General features: G+C 28.2%; 1 protein-coding gene across 5 annotated transcripts in view; it reads left to right on the top strand.

Moving 5' to 3' along the window:
- Sec71 (ADP ribosylation factor guanine nucleotide exchange factor Sec71) overlaps positions 1-24045 on the top strand; it is a 67050-nt gene extending 43005 nt beyond the window's left edge. For 2 of the 5 annotated variants that reach the window (XM_067047461.1, XM_014438176.2), the window contains exons 25-33: positions 3403-3462; positions 11956-12091; positions 14079-14254; positions 14335-14454; positions 15253-15318; positions 17054-17222; positions 18936-19072; positions 21037-21153; positions 21263-24045. In XM_067047461.1, coding sequence (XP_066903562.1) covers positions 3403-3462; positions 11956-12091; positions 14079-14254; positions 14335-14454; positions 15253-15318; positions 17054-17222; positions 18936-19072; positions 21037-21153; positions 21263-21418 — 1137 coding nt within the window. In that variant the 3' untranslated portion in view covers positions 21419-24045. The remainder of the gene's footprint in view (positions 1-3402; positions 3463-11955; positions 12092-14078; positions 14255-14334; positions 14455-15252; positions 15319-17053; positions 17223-18935; positions 19073-21036; positions 21154-21262) is intronic. The other 3 variants (XM_014438201.2, XM_014438208.2, XM_024359091.2) reach the window with 2 other exon arrangements.
- The last annotated feature ends 310 nt before the right edge of the window (positions 24046-24355 follow it).

Raw genomic sequence — 24355 nt, 5'->3', positions numbered from 1 at the left:
GTAAAATAATAACAATAAATTCTTTCTTTTTATTATATGTATATATATATCTAATATGTACTTATGTTCTTGAGTTCTCATTCACCTTCAGGGCACCTAATCTAGAAAACAAACATTATCTATTAGTATTAAAAATAGTTGTAAATATATTGAGCATAATGATGAGAAGATAACTGACCGTGGATAATATATATGAGAAGAAGGTGGTTGGGGGTGCGATCATTAAATAACACAAATAAGTTGAGAGAACTTATTTACTAATGCCAACGTTTCGGCCAGAGTTTCTAGCCTTCATCAGGGCTAAGAACAAAGAGCAAGATAATAACTAATGAATAAAAAAAAAAGAGAAAATATAAACAGAATGAAAATTAATAAAAATTAATTGATGAGAGAAGTGGAAAACGAAACATTTATATAGGTTATTAAATATGTAGGTAAAATAACATAATCACAGGGATAAAAAAATTTAAAGTTATATAATGCAAAGAAACAAAGGAATATGAATATATTAATTTAATAATAATTAAAAAATTAAAGTTATGGAAAGAAAAAAATAAAATATAACTAATAACTGTAATTCTCTGTTCTCATCTTTCTTTTACCTCCTTCTTCTCAATTTTCTTCTTATTTTTCCTTATCCGTGTTATTCACCAAACATTATTGTCATGTTTTCTATTCATTTCTTTTGTCTAACTTGACCTTATATTTTGTTTCTTTACTCTAGTGTTATATTTCATTCATACTTATTCATTAGTTACATTTTTTTTTTCTTTACATAACTTGAATTTTGTAATTATTATTAAATTAATATATTCATATTTCTTTGTTTCTTTGCATTATATAACTTTTTTAAAAAAATTGTCTCCTTGATTATGTTGTTCTACTTAACATATTTAATTACCTATATAAACGTTTTATTTTCCACTTCTTTCATCACTTTATTTTTATTAATTTTCATTCTGTTTATATTTTCTCTTTTTATTTTTTTTATTCATTGGTTATCTTGCTCTTTGTTCTTAACCCTGATGAAGGCTAGAAACTTAGGCCAAAACGTTGACACTATTAAAGAAGTTCTCTCAACTTATTTGTGTTATTTAATGACCTATCCCCCAACCATCTTCTCACATTTAATTTCATATGTTATTTAATTTATCACTCCTACTTATTAATTATCTAAATCAATTTTACTTTTTTATCTGCACGTAATTATTTCCTAACTTTCTGTATGCTGAAAAAGAAATTATCAAAGATATACAGTGATAAATTAAATGACTAATTTATTTATAATCTTAATATTTTCTTGAGACTGGTAATTTTTAAAATAAATTTATATGTTATTTAATAAATGACTGATGTTTTTAAAGTGCAATGTATTTTTAATGTCAAGAGTTAATGTTGGTATTTAAGATGAGGTAACCTGAGGAAAACTCAAAAATGTAGTTGTATATTAGATATAATTAAAGAAAAGAATTGTCTAGTTCACTAAAATCATACTTATACTAAATAAATATAAATAATCATTTAATAAAAAAAAAATAATAATAATAATAGTAACCTAAACTAAAAAAAAATCAAGGATTTGGTCGTCTTGTACCTGTGAGTTTAAGGATTTGGTCGTTTTGTACCTGTGAGTTTTTCTGGTTCTTTGTAATCAGTTTGATTACTAAATCTTGGTTTAAGAAAACTTAATCCACAAAAAGCGTTACAAAATGGATTTTAATCAAACCAGCTCCACTCTATATTAAACCAATTATGACAATTATTTTTTTTTTTTTAGTTTTCATTTGCTAAGCTTTCCTTAAACTATTCAGCTCACAGGTGCACATGGCTGATGGAAGGTTAATAATAAAAAATTGTAGTATCTAAGTAAAATTAATAATAAATTTTAGTCACTAAAATTAATAATAAAAATTATATTTAGATGATTGACTGTTTGTCAATTAGATATGGTCCAGGTTGGGATCAAGAAATTGTATGAACTATTTAATAATAGCAAACGTTTTGAACTTTATAGCGAGTCTTCATTAGGGCTAAAATAGAAAGATACAGAGTAGGTAAAGCTAATATAAGTGAAACAGATATAATGAGGCATTAATAGTTGAACATGGATTGATATAAGGAGAAGATTGTCGGAGATGCGGTGAGCAAAGATACACAAATAAACCAAAATTTTTATTTTTACAGTCTTTTAGACCTAAATTTGAGCCTTCATCAGTTCTGAAAAAAAGAAAACGAAATTACAACCTTAATTCAGAGAAACTCTCTGTTTTTAAATATTTTTTTTTTTCATTTATTTTGTATAATTCTTTTATATTTCTCTGAATTAAGGTTGTTATCTCATTTTGTTTTTCATCCCCGATTAAGGTCTGATATTCAGATCAAAACGTAGGCACAAATAAATACGTTTTGTTTATTTGTGTATATTTGCTGACCGCATTTCCGACCATTTTCCCCTTAGAAATAGATATAATGGAAATTAATGAGTGGGGGAGTTATCCAGAGGAGGGATGGGATGCATGCATCACATATCTTATTTGTTGTTTTATTTATTTATTACTTCATTATTTTTAATATTTGTTATATAGGGGAATTTGTTGATAAAATGAAATAAGGGTTGTGAAATGGAAGGGAAAGAAAAAAAGGAATAAATTGAAAAACTTGTATTTAGTTTGTAGAATGGTATTAATTGTAAAAGAAAACTGTTATATTATATTATGTCATATAAAAATATGTAATTTATATATGTCCGATCACGGATTGATCAGTATGCTGTGTAATGTGGCAACCCGATGTATTTGGGCAGCAGGAATGAATAAAGCATTTTTTTCTCTGAGCTATAAAAAAGGCATCCATCTATATTAACAAACTAACATAAATAAAATAAAAAATATTAGTGGGTAAATTTTTATAGTATTAGGTGGGTTAATATATCTTATATCTTTTTGATTAAATAATAGATCTATTCAGTAATAAATATTTTTTATTATCAGTTCGTTATTCATTACTATGTTTGTTAATATATCTTTTTGGCTTCCTTTCCATTTTGATTCATGTTAGTTTGTTCAAATGATGTCTTTTCATACTTACTTCTTTATATCTGTTTTATTTATATGTCGTTTTTATACATATTTTCTTTACCTCCTCAGTATCTTTTTATTGTTGCCCTGATGAAGACCAGCGGTATGAGTCAAAAGGTTAGGTATTAATAAATAGTTAAAAATTATTTCTCAACTATAACCCAGATCATCTCTTTTAATAAAAACTGTAGTTACTAAGTAAACCAATTATTTTTAATTGATATTGAAAAGGGACATATTTTTTATTTTATTTCTTTTTTTTTTTAATTATTTTTTTCTTTCCCTGTGTTACCTTATAATAGCCGTAGAATATTATTTTGCACAGCCTGGGTCTGCTACCGTCTTACTATCTCATCCTTCTAATACATCCGGTCCAGTTCCTACGGTGAGTAAAATAGTGCGTTAATAATATTTACGTTTTTTTTTTTTTTATTTCTGTTGTATATTTGTTATTTTCTCTGGTATGCTTCATATGTCTATATGTCGTAAAAAGCATGGTTCTTAACTTAACCTGATATCTAGTTATCGAGATAACCTGTCTTATTCTGTTGTAAATATTTTCTAACTTATTTAGTTTATTAGCTGGCACCTGTTGTTTTAGTAAATAAAAAAAAAAAGAGAAACAGAGAGTTGTTTTCTTCAGTTTTTTGCATAAGTTGTGAATAATTTAGTTTGTTTTAAAAACAAAAAAAGTGCGAACATTTCTTTTTTTTTTTTTTTTTTCTTTCAAATATCTCAAAACACATTAATTTTCTTAGATAGGTAACTACAGAATTCTAAAAAGTGTCGGAAACTACAATAAAACTGACTATTAGTGTATTTGTGAGGAGCCACTTTTTTTTTTATGCAATCTAAATCTGAACAACTTTTGTTTGGAACTTTTTTGGATTAGATAAGATGAACATTAAATAAAGAAATAGCTCTTTTTTTACATTATTTTTTGACATAAAAAAAAAATTAAATCTCTACCACTTCAAACCCCGGGGTGCTGTACTTTGATCAGAATCTTGCTCAACCACCAGATTTTACCCAATTAAGGGTACCCACATTATGGGGCTATGGGTCCTCCGAAAGTCCACCCAGCCTGTCCCACGGCTACAGTGAAACGAAATAATTATCTGCCGCAGCCAGATTTGAACCCGGGTCCTTTGAGCTAGTAGCATTGTGCTTAACTGCTGATGAGTGGGCTCATATTGAAGTTATTGCTACTTATGTGATTTAAAAAAAAATATGACGAATGGCAAAAATTATTAACAAATAATTGTTATTTTTCTGTTGCTATAAAAATTCATATTTTAGGCTTTCTTGAGGCAGGAATAACAAATATAAAGTTTGTTCCCGCCAAGAATACAACAATTTTACTGTAATGCAGAAAGCAATCAGGAAAGATTGGGCGGTATCCGTTTTCCCGTTCGAATTGGATTTCCTTATTTCTCCTTTAGTTATTCATAAAATTCTTTATTATTTTGTATTTTTTCATTGTTGACTTGTTATTTATTTCAAATAACCAAAATTTAAGGTACTGTAGGGGGGAAGATTTTTTGAAAATTTGGCATTAAAGCCATGTTAGACTATTTCAATGAGGATAAACACTATATGATATTTAACATCACTTAATTACTCATTGATTCACAGAGTTAAATAAAAATCGTGAGAGCCGCTTAGAAAAAATTGGAAAAAATACAAAAAATCAACTCAGTTATGTGCTTCTGGTCAGTTGAAGTAGCTGTCACATCTGAGGCATATATCCACGTTAAATGTGTATTTCAATTTGTGAGGTTTATCATTTTTGAGCTAGTTAATTCACACACCCTGACCATTTTTTGAAACTTGGTTATTTTGACTCAGAAGACCTCAAAATGTATATTTCTGTGAAAAACTTTTCACAATTGCAATACTTTCCCTTAATATATATTCCATGTATAGGTAAATTAAAGTAATAATGTTGTGTGTGGTCCAGAGCATAAGTCCCAGACCGCTCAGTTTGGAATATTGTGGGTTTGATTCCTACCTGAGGCAATTAATATCTATTTCTTCGTTAGTTCGCAGCGGCAATTTCAAAGTAGTCATCAGGGGTTGGCAAAAAGAACCGCTTGGTCCACTTGCCAGTCTACTGTACCAGTTCTAGTACCAAATGAAAGTAATAAAAACAATACAACAGGAAAAATATGACCACAACCACTAGAAAAAATATGAAAGAAAACAAAAAAAAATAAATCAGACTACTTCATATACCCATCCTTATTTTATGTACATATATTTTTTCATTATTTACGTATATGTAATAGTCACACGATTTTCACAAAGATTTTCTTTGTCTTCTTTATATTCTGTTATCTTTTTCTTGTTGTATACTTTTGATTTTTAGAAGGGGATTTCTGTATTATAGTAAAGAAAAACAATTAAAAATTAGTGACAACAATTTATTCAACTATTTATGATTTGGTTTTCTAGACCACAACCCTGATGGTGCTCCTTCTAATTCAGATATGGTCAATTATCAAAATATAACATGTTTTTATCTTTATTTAAATGGTTTTTATCTTGTTTGTACATAGACCCAAAGAAGGCCTGAAATTCTGGCTGAAACATTGCCAAAATAAATACCAATTATCAGTGTTCTTCACTCATGATCTTACCACCCATCCATTTTCTTCTCATATTAAATTGCTTATTCATTTTTTAACTTACTAGGTATCATATCTTAAACAATATTATGCAACATCAGAGTCAAATAATTACTAAAGTGATGACTTTTATGTCAGTACTGAATTAGTCCATAATGACTTTTGTAAAGACCTAGTACATATTTACTGTATATAGAATTATCCAATCTATTTTAAACATTTTTGGACAAAAAAGTAAATTTGTTAAAAAGTTTATATTTCATTATCGTTTATTCAATTATTTATTTTTATTTTAATAAATATTAAACATTATAAAAATATTTATGTCCAGAATTATTGATTATTAATTTCTTATACTCTTCTTTCGCTGTGCCATATCGAAGTTTTATTTATTACCATATCATATTGTTATTTTGTAAATTTTATTTTGATCATTTTTATTTACTTATTTTTGTGTTTGTGTAAGTATATCCTAGACTTCTAAAGTTCCTCTCTTCATATTGGCATCGTAAATATCTACAAGGTTCTTCATTCATCTCATAGCAAATCGTTTCCATGAAAAGGATCCACCATTTTTTTATTTGTTTTATTAATTTTCATAAAATTTATTGATTTGTAAATTTATAGTGTTTGTACTAGACAGTTTTATGATAGTAAACTAGAGAACTCTTGATATTGAAATGACACAGTCCAGGAGGTCGGTGTGTATAAAGTTGATTTATTTATACCAATTTAATACTTCGGTAGAACTGCAAAAATAGGCTATATCAAAGGATGTACCCCCAGTAATAAGTAATAATTCACTATTATGTTATCTTTACTACTACCTTCAGGTATTTTGCTTCGCTTTATTTGTTAAACAAATATTTGCTGGATGCTAACTGTTGTAGCCAGTGTCATGGTGTATATAAACTTGTATGACAGTTCCCATAATGACAATATTCACTGCCATGATGGTAACTGTCATACAAGTTTATATACACCATGACACTGGCTACAACAGTTAGTGCCATGGCTTTAAACCCTGTAAATGGGTTTTAACATAACAATAGCTTCACTTTCACTACATATACTATCTACTTTTATAACTGGTATCATTTCAATTAGTATTATCATGACCTAGTACTTTTATGACTATTATTATGACCTAGTACTATTACAACCTACTTATATTATGATCTACTACTATTACAACTCACTGTTATTACAACCTAGTATTATTACGACCTACCCTAACATAATTATAGTAAATACTGTCATCATGGCAACTATCATACTTTACGCTAAGGCAGCAAACTATCTCCATTTATTGTAGCTTATCTCCTGTTTTCATGGATTTTAAATTTTATTTAAGAAATTACATTATTTCATCAAATATTCATTTGATAAATAAATATATTATTTTAAAAAAACTTTTCATTACCTACATGAATACAACATAACTTCCCCACCTTCAGTGATGAGGGAAAAAATAAACTACTTAAACAGTTAGTATATAGTTTTATTCCTAAAATCTGAGTCTTTTCCATGGACCCAGTCATTTGTTAATGTTAACCATTGAATGTGAAAGTTATATTTAAGTTCAATAATTTTGCATAAAAATAAGCGATTGGTGATGATATTTTCTTGAGATTTTTTAAATTGATTTAATTATCCTCACTTATACTGTGACCCCTTCTAAGTCCCAAAAAAAGTTTATACCATTTAAAAAAAATAATAATGCTTCATTCCAGGTACAGAATTATTTATGTCATAAAAAATTATATAGGTATCATACTTGTATGAGACTAGATGACTCTAGAACTATTAATTTTTTTTTCAAGATATCACACATTAAATGGTTATTATTCATCATACTTGTTATTATATCATAGCTGTATTGTAATTTTGTTAAATGTTAAAATATTTCTTACATTCGATGATGTACATAGGCAACATCTCTTGTAAATATCATTATTATTTTAGATATTAATAATATCTGTTCTATTATTTTGTTTTGAGACTGGTAGCATTATTATTAATAACAAAGGTTAACCAACAAGTCTCGACACTTCTTTATTAGTCATATTACATGTCCAATCTGTCCATCATCAAGAACAGTCTTAATTTTAGTTTCACTGCAACTAAACTAAACTAACAACTGCAACTTTGCTGGCTATTATTCCCAAATCAATTTAACTAAGTCTATTTGCTATAATAAAATCTATTATTTGCAAACTCTGTAATTTATTGTTTTAAGTTTGCGATGATTATTTGACTTAAGCATAATTGCCAGCAAAGTTTTATACAGGTAATAGTACAAGTGCCGGGAAGAAAAAAAGGCCGTTATTTCACCCCAATTTTTGATTACTTTAACTAAAACTATGTATAATAATTACCAATAAAAATTGATGAGTCTGGCAAGTATAGGTATGGAGAATAAAAAATGGCAGCCATTTCATAACACTAAAAAAAAAAATTCATTTGGAGCTCTATATCTTCAAAATTACCAACAACACTAGAAAACCTAAGAAAACATTATTTAAAGTAGCTTTTTAAAAAGTAACATTTCATAAAAATGTATTGAAAGATTAATAATTAGTGAATTTATTTAGAGAAATCTATATCTCAGGAACAATGTGATGTACAGATGTCTATTAGCACTCAAATTAAAACTAGTTTAATGGACTATAAAGTAATTTATTACCTTAATCTTGTCAGGAATAGTAGTTTTCATGATATTTGCTAAAATAAATTGTTTTATAGTTGTTCGGACAATAAGTTAGATTTATGAAAAACTTTATTTCAGAAACCATAATACTTACAGATGTTTGCCAGAACTCCAAATAAAGAAAATGTATGGCACGTATCTTCGTAGGTTAGTAGTTTTTATGATATTCGCATATATATAATATAAATTAGGCACATGAAAATTTGTCTAAACAACTATAAATCAATTTATTTTAGCAAATATCATGAAAACTACTACTCCTATGAAGATAAACTTCATAAACTACTTCATAGTCCATTACACTAGCTTTAATTTCAGTTCTAGTAGACATCTGTGCGTCGAATAGTTTTTGAGATATAGATTTCTCAAAATAAATTCACTTAACTACTAATCTTTCTTTTTTATGAAATATTGCTTTTTAAAAAGCTATATCTTGGAAACTATTGAACGTAAATAGCTATGTTAGTGCTCATATTTTAGCAAATTTACTCTACTTTATATGACATTCTCTTAGATGTGCATTTAGGTTAGTATTTTTAAAGATATAGAGCTCCAACGTATAGAAACAGCCACCATTTTTTATTCCCCCTACCTATACTTGGAAGGCTCATCTACTTTGACTAGTAATTAATTATACATAGTTTTCAATTAAAGTAATCAAAAATTGGGGTGAAATAACTGCCTTTTTTCTCCTCTTGGACCTCTTTGTACTGTAATGTGAAGGTGTGAAACTAAAATTAAGATTGTCCTTGATGGCCATATTGTCTAATAAAGAAGTGTTGAGACTTTTTGGATAACCTTTGTTATTATTAATAAATTTCCCTCATTTTTAGATCATGAATTAATATCTTCACTGTTATGTTCTAATTAATACTAATTTCTGAAATGTATTTAATTTAACTAACATGCACATTTTTCGCTATTGCATATTGTGATATCATGTCTTTTTGCTTAAGTGTATCATTGTGAAGAATGAATGCTCTATATGTTATGTTGGGTGTAAATATCCATGCTGGCTGCATTTAAATACTGCTTGGGGATAATAAAGTATATATTATTAAATTTTTATTTCTGTATTTTATGTAATTTTCTTTTTATTTTGATTAAGAATCCTTTTAAGGCTATGTTAATATTGGAGTGAGAAAATTTTTTTATTAAAAATGTTGTGCTGGATTGCACTGCAACTGCTTACACACAGCATACATAGCATTAACAAAGAACAATTTTTTTATGTCTATTAGTATAAATAGTCAGAGTATAAAACAACATAAACAGTCATACTATAAAAATTTTTGAATTATGTGCTAAAATTATTCATGATTTATTTTTATTATTTTTTCCCTTATATGTTTTAATTTTTTTTTTTTCTAACATTTTATTGTTCTTTATAGGTCTGTTCAATTTTTTCGTTATTTTAATTTTAAAACTTTCTCTCTTTTCCTATTAAAGGTAAAACAGTATTATAGTCCAAAGTATACAAATTTTAAATATAGTAAAAAATACACTTATATAAAATCCCAACATTGTTGCCCACAATTATAATCTATTAAGTTCAAAAAACATACTAATACATGCATACAAAAAAATTAATAAATATATATGGCTAAAAGTAATAATTCTAAAAATATACCAATAATAAAAAAATTTAAAAAGTAATAAATATTTAAATAATGGAAAAGTAATAAATATTTGTATTGAAAGGGAAAATAAAATCCACATACATAACTCCAATTTCCAACTTATTACCTAGGTAACCTTTTGCATTTGGAATTGGAATTTGATATTCTATCCCCTACACGATATATGAGACCTTTATTTGGTTGCAGTATCCCATGAAGCGCCAATTTGGCTAATAAGTATTTAGGCCAGTTGATTAGGGATTCTAGACTGAACTGACGAGTTGGTCTTAATTTAGTTCAGGATTTTTTTGAACTAGTTAAGAGGTGAACCATACTACAAGTCCTGGAATACTGGAGAAGAACCAAAAACAGGAGGAGGGGAGCAGTTTGTATTTTCATTTATATCAGTGGGCGCTACTGCCCCCTGGTGGGTGCTGCAGCGATTCAGGGGGGCAGTGATGGTCACAGGGGCATTTAGGGGAAATGAATAACTACAAGGGGTCATGGTCAACAACATTACTGCTGATGAAAATAGAGCCGAGGATTACTAAATTGGTAGCAGCACACCAGGTTCATCCTTCTCATTAAGACAATCTCAAATTTTTTAACTTTTTTTGTATTGCATTCTATTCTGAGTTCAATGAATAGTTTCATAATTTCAAATTTCAATGTTTCCAATTTACCCTATTCTTTGCTATATTTTTCAAAAAATGTAGAAACATTAATAATTATATATTTCCTATTAATTGCTATTCAAATTTTTTTTAATTTTTAGTTTCTAGGGTGTGCTAAGCAATATTTGTCCTGGAATAGGGCGGTAGGATAAAAAAGTTTGAGAACCACTGTTCATATCTTAAAGTCGGTTGGTTGGTAGTGGCTTGAAATATTTTTAAAACAAAGTAAAAAAAAAATATATTAGAACCATTGCCTGTAAGAAAGTTATTATTTTTTCCGTATCTATTATGGTTAAGAAATATAAATATAAAATAATTAATTTAAAAAAAATTTAATTGTCTTTTGGTTCTTACTTTCAATAATGAATCTTTGTTGTCGATTTAATAGGAAGTATTTTTAAATCCCTTCCTGCTAAATTTGAGATATCTTGTTTAAAGATGAGTCAAATCCAAAAATTGAATTAAAAACCTCATCCATTTGCCCATAGCTTCTTCCATACTACTGGCTGAAATTTTTTTTAATTTTACATTGGATGATGGAGAATGGTAATGTAAAATTCTAAGGATCATCCTGGGATGGCCTATGATTATATTTTTATTTTTATTTCCAACACCATTATTATCTTGTTTATTAACAGTGAAGCATTGGCAAAATAAACAATGCATTACTTATTTTTGTTCTTTACTTCTGACATTACTCCCCAACTATCTTCTCCTCACATGTAATAAATGGTTTTACAAAACTGGAAGAAGATTTAAGCATGTTTTTAAATGGTCTCAATATAGACTTAAAGCTTATTAAACAAGAAAGTTGTTATAAAAGAGGAGAAACTGTGATCCAATTGGAGACCAATAAAAAAAATGATTGATTTTAAAAAAGACAGAACTTTGTAACTTTAAAGCTCCTTTCCAATGATTTCAAAAAGACAAATTTTAGTTTTTTTTAAAGAAAAATTTATCTTGTTTACGATACTGCAATTTAGAATTATCCAACTTTAATGGTTTATTAGTTATTGTTCTCTATTCAATAAATAACTTGACTTACTTAGATAGACCCAAAATTATCTTATTTCCTTCCCTGTTCATAATTTGACCGTACCATATAATCTAAAGGAACTTTACTGTTGCATTTGTGGACTACCATCAATAAACTTCTAATGGTTCCCATTCAAAATAATAGTGAAAAATTTAGTCCTCCTGTTAATTTTAGTTTGACCAGAGCTAATTTGTATAGTTTTTGTGTTATAGAAGGCGGAGTGGATGACGACAACGTGCAACCATGCCCTTTACGCAATTGTTGATGTCTTCACACAGTACTTTCAGACTCTTGGACCCATCCTTCTTCAAGACCTTTACGGGCAGCTTTTGTGGTGTGTTCAACAGAGTAAGTATATTACTGCTTGTGTTGATACTTAACCCTTTAAAGTGTATAAGCCCCTGCGTCTATAATAAAAGATATTGGGTCCTGGCAATAAGAAATGGCCATTAAAATATGTTTTAAAAATTTCTCCCTCTCTCTCCTCCTCCCTTCAAAAAATTGAGTGATACAAATATAACCAGTGCCCATTTAGGTTCATTTAATTTTTTTTTATTAGATACAGTTTATATATTATATATCCTCATCTATATACACATAAAATATACATATTGTAGTGATATTTTTACATCTCTTATTAAATAAAATCAAAAAGTGTTCACTGTTACTATGAAGAGAACGAAGACTTTGGAAATCAAACCATTATATTTTTAATATTTTAAAAAATATTAAAAACATTGATTAATATTAACAATATAAAGAAAACATTTCATTTATATATTAATTATTATAAATAATTCTTTTTAAATTGAGGACTAATTAACTTTTTTTTTTTAAACATAATAATGAATTTTATAGATGAATATCATTTATTGATGGAAGTTAAATGGATCTTTTTTATTTGTAAATGTAATTATTTAAATATAAATATGATTTTTTTGAGAAGGCCGAACAATGAAGTCTAAATCGGTAGTATGTTGATCACGTCACCAAAGTAGAATGAGTTTTTAAAGGTTTAAAAACTGATAAGTAATTATTTATGAACGTAAAAAGACAGTCAATGATCATTAAAAAAGAAAAAATGGCATTCATTTGTTTCATTTTATTAAGAGTGCCATGAACAGAATCAAGGAATCGAGTTAAATTCTAAATTTTACTCACTGAAATAATTAAATTTTCAAGATGTATTTAGCCAAAATAAACAAATAGGTAGGCGATGAAAAATTTTTCTGTAAGTCGAAGGATAAATTTAACTAATAAATAAAATAGTTGTTTAATTTATGGTGATATGTTTTAAAATATAAACATTACAATATATACCTTATTTCCTTCATATTTTTTTTCCCAGGAATAGATATATTTTTATAAACAACAGCCAAGTAAAAGAAATAGATCTATTTTAAAGATAATGTCATAAGTAATCTTTGAGGCATTAGGTCGTAAAATATGGTAATTGATAAAATAAAAAACTTTCACAATATTAAAATGTTTAATTACAATATTTTACCTTAAACCTGAAATAACCTTCCAAAATTGAATTACAAAATTATTCCTTTAAAAATATAAAATACCTAAAAATTCTTTCAGAACTCTTAAAAAATGCAGTAAAGCCAAATTCAGATACCATGTTTTATGATCGAGTGCCTCAAATACCTATACCATTACAAATCCTTGTTTAGACTAAACAATAAATGAAAATTAAAATTTATAGTATATATACACTTTTTTTTTTAATGATGGAATTAGCAACTATTTGTTGGTAATTCCATCTTTAAAAAAAGTACCAACTTAAACTGTATAAAATAGCGGAACTGTATATTTTATTTTTCCATTTAATTCCCGTTATTATAAATATTATATTGAAATGTAACCATATGTTTATATAAAGAGCTTATAAAAAAAATTTATAAAACTAGATTTGCCTTAAATCTCAAAAATTAAGAATAAAAACACAGTGATTCTAATTTCTTAATTTTTTACCTTAGGGCAATTGTAGTTTTAAAAATTTGTCTATTTCTTTTTGAGAAATTCTATTTCAAACATTACAGTGAATATATAACTGTTTAAGCTCTAATCTAACTATACTAAATCCAATCAAACTTTGTATTCCACGGTTGGATTGAACATCTGAATAGGATAAATTTCTAAATTTTTCATATTTTTGGGTTTCTTGAAACATTTTAATTTATCCCCTTATTTTAATTTAAGTATCTTAATTAATAATTACAAGTTAAGATTAATTATCTAAAATAATAATAATTAGATTATTTCGCTTGAAATTCTTACAAAAAAAAATCCTATAAATTTCTGGTATTACATTTAATTCTCTTTATAGAGAATGAGCAGCTGGCTCGCTCCGGAACTAACTGCCTCGAAAATCTTGTAATCTCTATCGGGCATCAATTCGACGACGAGACCTGGGAGAAGACTTGCCATTGCTTGCTCGGGATGTTCCACTCCACTGCACCTGTGGATCTGCTCGCTTGGAAACCAGATGATAAGAAGCATCAGGTCTGTTTTGATAAATTTTATTATAAATACATTTATTATCAATATTTATGTATTAACTTGACTAAAATTTGACTTTACAGCCTGAGATGTTCTTAATACAAAATGCTGTTCAGCTGGAACTTATTCAGACAGTGGACAGTATCATATTCTACCCTGCTACTTCTAGAAAAGAGGACATCGAGAATCTCGCTTTAGCTCAGGTTCGTATAAATTTAGTTAATTTTTTTTTTTTTTTTTTAATATTTATTTATTGCTATTTACAACTGTACATTATAATACATTTAGTAAATCTGATCTCAGTTAAATTGGAGTGTTACAGGTGTGTAGAGAAACTACCCATTGGTAGCACTCTAATGACATTTTACATTAGCTGGTCTCGTGTAGTTAAAATTAAACATTTACGTACACATTATTATTTTTATAAAATAATTGCTAATACTTGTCTGATTCAGGTTTTTTTTTTTTTTTTTTGTTTAGGCAATTTAATTACCTATCATATATAACATATAAAATAATGTTTAATTTTGATCATAACTTTTTTTTACTGGATAACACCAGGATTTCAATAGCTAAGAACCTTCCATAGATAACACCAAACATTTTGAAAAAACAGCATGTAAATCAGTAAAAAACTTACGAAGATGTTAGATAAGTAACATACAAACATTACATTTTTATTTATATAGATTATGATGTTAATGATGATAAAATATTGATCTCTTTGCACCAATCAAAATAATAATACAAAAATATAAAATATGCACTTATAACAGAGATCCTAATGTTGCATGCTGGATGTTAGGAATTGGTACGCTGCCAGTCTGTACGTTTTTGAATTTTTTATTCTAATTTTTTTTTTTTAATTCAAGATCTTTTTCTGAGATGAAAGTGTAATTTTAATTTGATTTAGGTGAATTACTATCCCAATTTTAAATTAAGTATATACCTACGAAGCTTAGGATCACAACCAATTTTAGTCCATTTTTTTAATTTTCCAGATGAATGGTAACAAAAAACCAAGCCTGATGGTAAGAACCGACCAACCTGATTTCGAGGAATGGATTGTACTTATCATTTTATGTATTTATTTTTCTTTTGAATTGAAGTTTTTTTTTTTATTTATTTATTTGTTGATTTTTTTTCAAACAGTATTTTTCCCTTCATTAATTATTGTAATAAGTTTTTCAAATATCAATCAATTTTGTTCTTTTAATTAGTCTAGTTATTTAGCATTATTTATCGTCATGTTACCATTCTTTTGATTAATTAATTTGATAATAAAAAAAAAAGGCTATTTTGATTAGTGAAAAAATCATCTGAAGTAGAAAAAAAAAAGTAAATACGTTAATTAAATAAGTTTTAAATACCTTTATTTTTGTATTAATATTTTTTCATTTATTCAGACAACATAAAAAAATAGTTATATTTTTTTCTAGTGCGTCATAATGTTATATCAATTATAACATTTCAAGAAAAATTCAACCCTTTTTTACCCCTTAAAATTTTCATTATACCATCTCATGTTCAATTTGCAATAATATATAATACATATTTAATAATTAAAAAACTATGCTAACATATTAAGCAATTCATATTGAAATTAAGCAATTCCATATTGAATATCATGAAAAATATTAAACAGTTTGATCAACTTTAATAATGAAAATAAAAATTTTTATTTTAATGATATACGAGAATATATATATGTATATATTTTATGTAATAAGTCATAATTTATTTGGTAAATCTAAACTGTATGTGTATGTGTATATATATACAGTCTTTCTTAGATTTTTAAAACCACCAGAACCTGCTTTCTCATTTCCAGATCAACATTCTAAATTCAATTAATAAAAATAACATTGAAGAATAGAAGACATGAGTAAATGAAGGTATAATGTTTATACCTAATATATTAAAAATTTAATGTTTATTCATTCCTATTTTCGATTGGAAAACTCAACTTTTAACTTTTACAAATTATCATAATTTAAGAATTACAAAAATGAAATAAGATGCTAAATAGAAGTCTTGCAGTTATATATATAATATATATAATTGACCTTATTTTTCAAATTATGAAGGAGATGGTTGGAGTTGTGGTCAAAAAGAAACGAAAAGTATTTAACAACTATTTATTTACTGACGTTTTGCCCCACTTTGTTGAACTTCAGCAGGGCTGTTCGATTTGAAAAATATTGAGATATATTAGATATTGATTAAAAAAAAAAAAAAAAGATTTAAATATTTATATATTGCGATTTCATTGTAAATAAACTTAGCAGGTTGGGCAAGAAAAAAAAATCATTTCAAATTTTTAGATTATTCTTTAATTTATTAATTATTAAAATTTATTAATTCTTCTTTCCTTTGGTCACTATTATGGAATCCTCAAGTTACCGACATTATTAGAAATGGGTCTAAGATTTATGTTTGTGTTTTATTACATCACTTGGCCCAGTACCTTCGTTTTTAAAGTCTGATTTAAAATTTACTGTTTTTTCTATATTTGTTGTTATATAAGTGGAATCTGTTTTTCTTTCTGTTGTTGTAAAGGGTATAAGAAATGAAAAAAAAAGTTGAATTTTCATTGGAATAATATAATTGATAAAAAAATATTATATTATTTTTTCATTGTGAGAATCCTTTAGAATAAAATTAGATATTCATATAAAATTAGAAAAAGGAATTTGTTAGTCTCTGTCCCTTCTACAGCCATCAAACTGATAACCAGCTAACTAATATATATATAATTTATTTAAAAATATATGATATAATTAAATTTTAAAATTGGAACAGGGTGAGATGTGCGAAAGGTTGGCTGAAACCCAGCGTGAAGAGCAGGGGATGTACTCATACTTGAGCAGCAGGCACCTGATAACTTTGGTCGATTGCCTACTGGAAGCTCATGTCCTTGCTAAGAAGTTCAACTCCGACCACAATCAGAGGAACCTTTTGTGGAAATCAGGTGATTATATTATTGTAATTATACTTCAGAAGTCAAATGATATTTTTATTCCTTAATATAAATCATATAAATTAATTTAACGCTTGATTTTATATTATATTTATCAATAAGGCTCTGGTAAGAATTTATCTTATTAAACAATTGAGATATAATATTAGCGATGAATAAATGATATAAAATGAAATGAAAAATAGCTCTATTATTCTGAGACTTTGTCCTTTCAGAACAATTTGTAGTTTTTATAAAATTGGCAGGCTTAGAGGACATCTTAAGATTTGTGGAGTAGTTCGCGATGGAACATGCCGCTTATGTAGACAGGCTCTGGAAACTACCTTACATTGCATAGCAGATTGTGACCGGTGCGCATCATTAAGATACAGGCTTATAGGTTCTGATAGACTCCTAGAATATGAGGCTTCCTCTATTGATTGCTTGTCCCTTTTAAATTTCTTTGGAAATGTCATAAGTCAAAAAGGTTCGATACAGAGGGATAAATCATTAGAAGAAAAATTCCATTGGTCTGTCTTAGGATTGGGAAAAAAGACCGATAGGCCTACTTGCCGGATATGTTCCCCCATCACTATCTGTACCAGTACCATATGACCATCTGTACCATGCCATAGTGAGTATTTTTCTTTTAAAAAAAAAAAACCTCCAATATTTATTCTGTAGAAGAAAAATGGTTGTACCATGGTTGAATGGTAAGGATTCGAATGAGGGAACTGTTGAAGCATGAAGTATCGTAGAAAGAATAGAGTTCTATTGGGAGGCAGGTCGGGTAAAAAAGGACTTATCGAATACAATATTGCAGTAATGTGGAGGATAGAAGTCAGCTGAACTAGACCTATCAGAATGGGATTGAACAAAGAATTTCAAGTGTAGGGTTTGTAGGTTATAGGAGGGGTACTGCGTTTTTATTACTTGTAATAGGGAGGACTGAGGAGGTACTGATGTTGGTAGAAAGTGTAAAGCCACTTAAACTCAGCATAATACAGGATCATATATGTATTTCTAAAAAAAAAAATCATATTAAGTAGTTCATAAAGCGTTTGAGTTCATCTGAGAGTCTGTTATGCATCAGGCACCCATAGCCAAATGGAGAAAACAAGGAAGGAAACTAAGAATTGACTGGATTTAAGTGTAAAGAGACAGTGGAAACTTAAATGTAGTGATTTGGTAGTAAAATGTATGGTTCAGTATTACTTTATTATTAATCAATTTAATTTAGTTTAATTATTTTAATTTTATATATTGTAATAAAATTTAATGTGTAATATATTCTGATTTTTTTTTTTTTTCAAAATACTTTTGAAAGTATGCAAAGATTCCTGAAAGATCTACACAAATAAAATGAGTTTCACTAAATTTCATATATATTCATTATTACTCCACGAATCGCACCTCCTGACCATCTCCTCAAATTGAATCTACACATGAATAATTTTCCTTGGAGAAATTTGTTTTATTTAATTAACTTATAAATGGAAGTTACTCTTTCTGTACACCTCATAGTTTAGTAACCCTCCTTAGAGTCATGAAAAATATACGAAAACTTGTGACAATTTTGAATTTTATTTTGTAATTTTTCATTTTATCCTTCATGCAAGGTTAATGATACATTCTTTCATTTATTAGCCACTGGTATGAAGTTTATTTAAAGTTTCATTTTAATAATATTGATTATCTTATACTTGCTTATTTTTCCACTCACAGGAGCCTACAGCAAGAAGCCCGAACTTATAGGCCAAGAAACGGCTAGCTTGGCTTGTGCCCTGCGCATCTTGCTCAAAATGTCCTGCGACGAGAACAGAGCCTCAGATTGGCCGTCAGTGCAGCATATGTTATTACAGGTTGGTTATGGTAGATTGTCTAAGCTTTTTTTGTAACTTTAGTTTAATCATACAGAGAAAAGACATTGTAAACTGCAGTACCAGAGAAGATTGGTAAGATGGATGAAAGTATCAGAAGAAGAAAGTGAAGAGATGTAGTCAGAGTTGTTAAATAGATAAAATAGTAGTGATGGATTTGCACTCCCCTGCATGAAGTCAGAATCCCTACTAAAGGCAGAAGAGCAGGTTGGCGATGACTGTTCAGAGGATGCCTCTGCTGCGAGCCACTCATGCATACAGAACAGTGACTCATGAGGGGGTGTTAGCAGGAGTAATACCTATTGACCTCCTTCTGCAGGAAGACTACTACAGAAACATGGTGAAGAGTGAAGTTCTGTCATCTATCAGAGAACCTCCGAGTGAATATTGGTGAATACCCAAACAGATGGAAGAGAAGTGACTTTAGAAGAATGGAACCAGCAGTAGATGAATAGCCCGAAAAGGGACTACCCTAAGAAATTACATTCCTACCATTGGTTCACACTTGGAATCTACGTGAGTCCTCCCCAACTACTGGGTCTCACAGCTCCTCATGGTACATGGGGTATTCTTAGCTTAGCTAAACTTACTGCATGTGGCATAAAGATCAATCCGTTATGCCCAAGTTGTCAGGATCCGTTAGGCATGTCGTACTCTCCTATAATGCCTATGAGGCACTGAGAGCCAAGAAGATGGAAAAGACAGGGTTCTACATTCTGACAGAAAACGATCTCCATCAGCTAATGTGCAAGGAGAACTGCATGGAGATAAATAAATAATAGTAGTGTAGGATAAGAAAAAATATTTTTACTATCCACCACCAGAGTTAGGCAACTGAAACTAATAGCTAAAATTGCCATGGATACGATATTTATTTATCAATGGTTCATTCATGAATAAGGGTCGTAACCATGGCAATGTTAGCTATAGCTGATTTTTGTCCATCTCTGTCCACCACCTCTCAGCCCTCCTAATGAAGTTCTGCAATTTTTTTAAATTTTATTATGAAAACCACAGAAGATCTAAATGGAAAAATATTAACTTTAAAAGGGGTATTCATGATGTTGTGTTAAATTTTATATGTTTTACCATGTTAAATGTTATAACTATAGGATTGTGAGCAGCCCTATTTGAAGTCATGTTAAACGTTAAATGCATAAGAGTCCCTAGCGGATTTTCTCAGCAACTTGTTGTATAAGCCTTTATGTTTATAACCTTCCTTCCAGACCCTCATGTTATTGTTTACTTCAGTTTTGATTTAAGTAATTAATTAAAACATGCCTAGAGTGAGTGAAAAGTGGAATTTGTGTGAAAGTTTAGCTTATGAGTGTCTTATTGATCTTCAAACTTGTGAAGAAGAGAATGAAGATGAGCTAATTGACAACTGTATTGAAAGTCACAACAACTAATATGGCGGCGATCTCAACTGGTCTATTGTGTGACGTCATTCTCGATTTAACTGACCAAGTAACAGACTCTCAACCATGTTAAATGTTATTTCGTTTTACCACGGCAAAAGAAGGCAATTTTTTTCGATTTAACACGAGTTTTTCCATTTAACATCATGAATACCCCTAAAATATATAAATTTAATTATTACCAACGAGTAATTCAGCTTGTATCTTGAATTATTTAATTGAACATAAGTTATTAGTTTTGTGACAATTTTTATTTAACATTGTCATAAACCACATGCAACTTTGTGCATAATAAAACTAGTATCAATAGATGTCAACATCCTTTTCATGACTTTCTGTTGAGGTTAGCCTGAATATGAAGCCAAGGAACAAAAGATACAATTGCACGAAAATCCAATCTCATCCTAATGTAAAATTTTAAATCTTTCTGTTTTTATTTACTTAAAACCAATTAATTCTTGATAAATTCCTTACTGGCCGTTGTGATGGCCTATAAGTAGAATAAATAATGAACTGTTTTTGTTCTAGGTTTCCTCCGAAGCACTGTCATATTTCTTGGCCATTTCGTCTGAAATACATCGCTCCGTCTGGACATCACTTCTGCTACTGTTCTTCACCCGCCTTCTCAAGATGCCAGATGACAAGGTATGTACTAATTTGTTACTTCACAATAATTTATTTACTTTATTTTTAAATTATTATATTTATTCATTAACATAGCTGTAAAAACTAAGCATCTTTTTTTTTTATTTAGCTGGCCGTCCATGTGAATGCCCATTACCCACTCCTTTGCAGCCTGATAGCCGTGGATATGAAGCCGGAGCTGCGATCCGTTCTGACCAAGTTATTCTTGCGAATAGGGCCAATATTCTCGATCGGCAGCTCTGCCGTAGTGCAACAGCAGATATAGTACTTTAGCCATCAGCCACCGGTATCGGTATCTAGTCGTATGGGCTGTCCTGTGTGTTTTAGGAGAGGCGCCGATAATTATTGTACTTACCAGCATTGATATCCTTATACCATCACTTTGTAACTATAAGACAAAATATAAAACAGAGTGGGCTGCCATGAAATATTATGGTGCTACTGATGTAGGCACCGCCTGGTTTCAAATTTAGTAACTCACTCGTCATTGGTCGCTTGATATTAAAGAACCTAGCACCAGATCAGTGGAAGTTTTCTCTCACACAGGGTTTAGGTTATATTCATGCTATTTCATTTTAGGCCTTTAGGGTAGTTTTTTGTGACTGAGTATTATATATTTTTTTTATTTCTGAGTATTAGTCTTTTTCATTTCATTTAGGAGGTGAATGTATTTTTTTTTTGTTATATAACATTGTAATTATTTGTTATTTGTTTGTAAAATTGATTGTATATTTATCCACATAGTTGTGAAATTTGTTTGTGTATGCAATTCGATTTTTTCTTATTATATAAAAATTATTTATTATTGACCATAGTTTAGGTAGTATTTTCAATCTTATCAGTTTTATCTTATTTCTCTGCTTTGCTATAGATCACGTAATAAACATTGTCACTTAGGTATTTGGATGGATTTGAATACATTTTTACCCAACATTTACATCTATAATTAATTGCCAATCCTCGTTACGGTATTAGCTCGCCAACATATTCTCAATCAATTGAATTTCTTTTTGATTTTGTTTTGTTTCTTTTGATCTAGAAAGGAAACGTATCACTTCCTTTTTCCCGAATTGTAGCAATTTTTATTTATTCGCTTATAGCAACTGTTATTTTCAGGACGGTCTGGCTTTATTACTTTATACAAAATTATTCAGTTAAATTATAAATCAAATTGAATAGTTCGAAAAATAAAAATTCATCAATTAGTTAGAAACGACATTCCATTAACATTACCTGTTTCCTTTTAATAAATAATAAATTCATGTATCTAAGAAGATTAAGATTTTATTTCTATGTGATAGAGAATTTCTGTGATGTTGCTCTTAAGTATTTTGTGCTTTTTTTTTTTTTTTCTTTCGAAGTATCAGCAAAAAGCAGTTGGTGAATTTGAAAAGCACATCATGTTTTGGAAGTTTATTTAAATATTCTTATTTATTATAAATAACAATTAATAAAAAAAAATAATAGAATGTTGTTATGTATTGTTATTTAAATTATATACACCGTTTACACTTCAAACTTAGTAATATTCAATTTTTTTCCTTAGATTAAGTATGTCAAAATAATTTTTATTATCACTGATTGGGTTGTAGCTTTTTTTAAAAAAAAATTTATTATTATAAATTAAAGTAAAAAGAGGTTTGCTTTTAATTAAATGCTTCTCATGTATGTTTTTCACTTAGTATCAGATTTTCAGTTATTCATGTGCAGTATAAATTTTTGGTTCACTCGGTAAAAAAATCTTTTTTGCTATGTTTTAAGTTTCCTCTGTTTAAAAATATTAGCACTTATGCATAAAACCAAAATCTAATATATTCAGTAATTGCTAAATCCTCTTTTATTATTATTATTTTGTTTAGAACAGACTTCTGATTGTATGATAATTCATTTGGGAAGTGATTATTCTATATCACTAGTTTCGTAGTTATTCACTTACAGTATAAATTTTTGGTTCTGTTATATTAACTTAGAAAAAAAATTATATATTTCTTTTTTATTTGAGTTTCCTCGTTCATTGCAGTATTTTAACACATACTTATCTAATTATAATCCAATATTTTCAGTGATTAGTAAATCCTCTTTCTTATAAAATTAAAAAAAAGAAAATAAGATAATTTTGTACAAAAACACTTTTTATTATTTAATGGTTGATTTGGGAGATGATTGTTATCGTTTTAATCATTACAGTTTAATGATTGATCTCGGCTAGTTTTTGTTAAAATTTTGCAGTTTAAAAATAGTGGTTATGTAATTTTTTTTTAACATGATCATGAAATGAGATGCCTTAAATATTTTGGTATATTCTTCATATACAAACTATTATTATAAAAAAAAAAAGATATATGCTTTTCTCTTTTATATAAAATGTTACGAATAAACACCCACAGACATTAGAAAGTTTGCTGGTTTAAGTGCAATGAGGTCGATAGCCAAATGAAGGCTTAGTGATATTTGGTTGCTCTGTAGGTTTAAGACTGAGTTTTAAAAGAATGGTATTTGTCCACAAGGTGTTTAGTTCCTCCTTAGGCAATTGAAAGGTTTATTTTTTTGGAAATGCAAAGATAACTGTTTTTATTATTTACTATTACCTAAATATATATATATGTGCATATATATACACATAACTTTTTTTTCTGATGCTTTATAATTTTAAATTTTAGGCGTCTGTTTTTACATATTTTCAGTTATCGATATTCAAATTTAGTGCTAGCTAATATAGACTGTCACATGTATTATTATCTTTAGGACTATACCAATAATTTTATTTAAATAAATATATTGTAAAATAAAATATTAAATTTTTATATAAATATGAATTATTTAATATATATATATTTATTACAATGTATGATATGTTATGTATAGACTAAATAAATTTAAAGTTTTTTCTAAGAGTTGTTGTTCTTTTATACATTTGTCATAAAAATTCCATTGACCTTAACACTGATTACTTAAGAGTGCAAGGATTAGTGAAATCGCTAAAACTTTTGGAGTGGGACACATGACTACTAAAATCTGAACAATGTTGTGTACATTTAAATAGTTAAAGATTAATAATGGATTTATTCTTTTATACATTCTTGTTAACTAATGAATTCACAGTCTTGACCTAGGTCTATGATTGGTTTTCTACTGTTTAAGAATCAAGATATGCTTATATATTTACCTAAATTTTTGTTCCACCTGTTTGATAATAGAGGTA

This window comes from Halyomorpha halys, unplaced genomic scaffold, assembly GCF_000696795.3.
Source record: "Halyomorpha halys isolate HHAL.00 unplaced genomic scaffold, Hhal_1.1 Scaffold53.1, whole genome shotgun sequence".
Classification (NCBI taxonomy): Eukaryota; Metazoa; Arthropoda; class Insecta; order Hemiptera; family Pentatomidae; genus Halyomorpha; species Halyomorpha halys.
The sequence above is the reverse complement of the archived record's forward strand: the minus strand, read 5'-3'. Positions and strand labels throughout refer to the sequence as shown.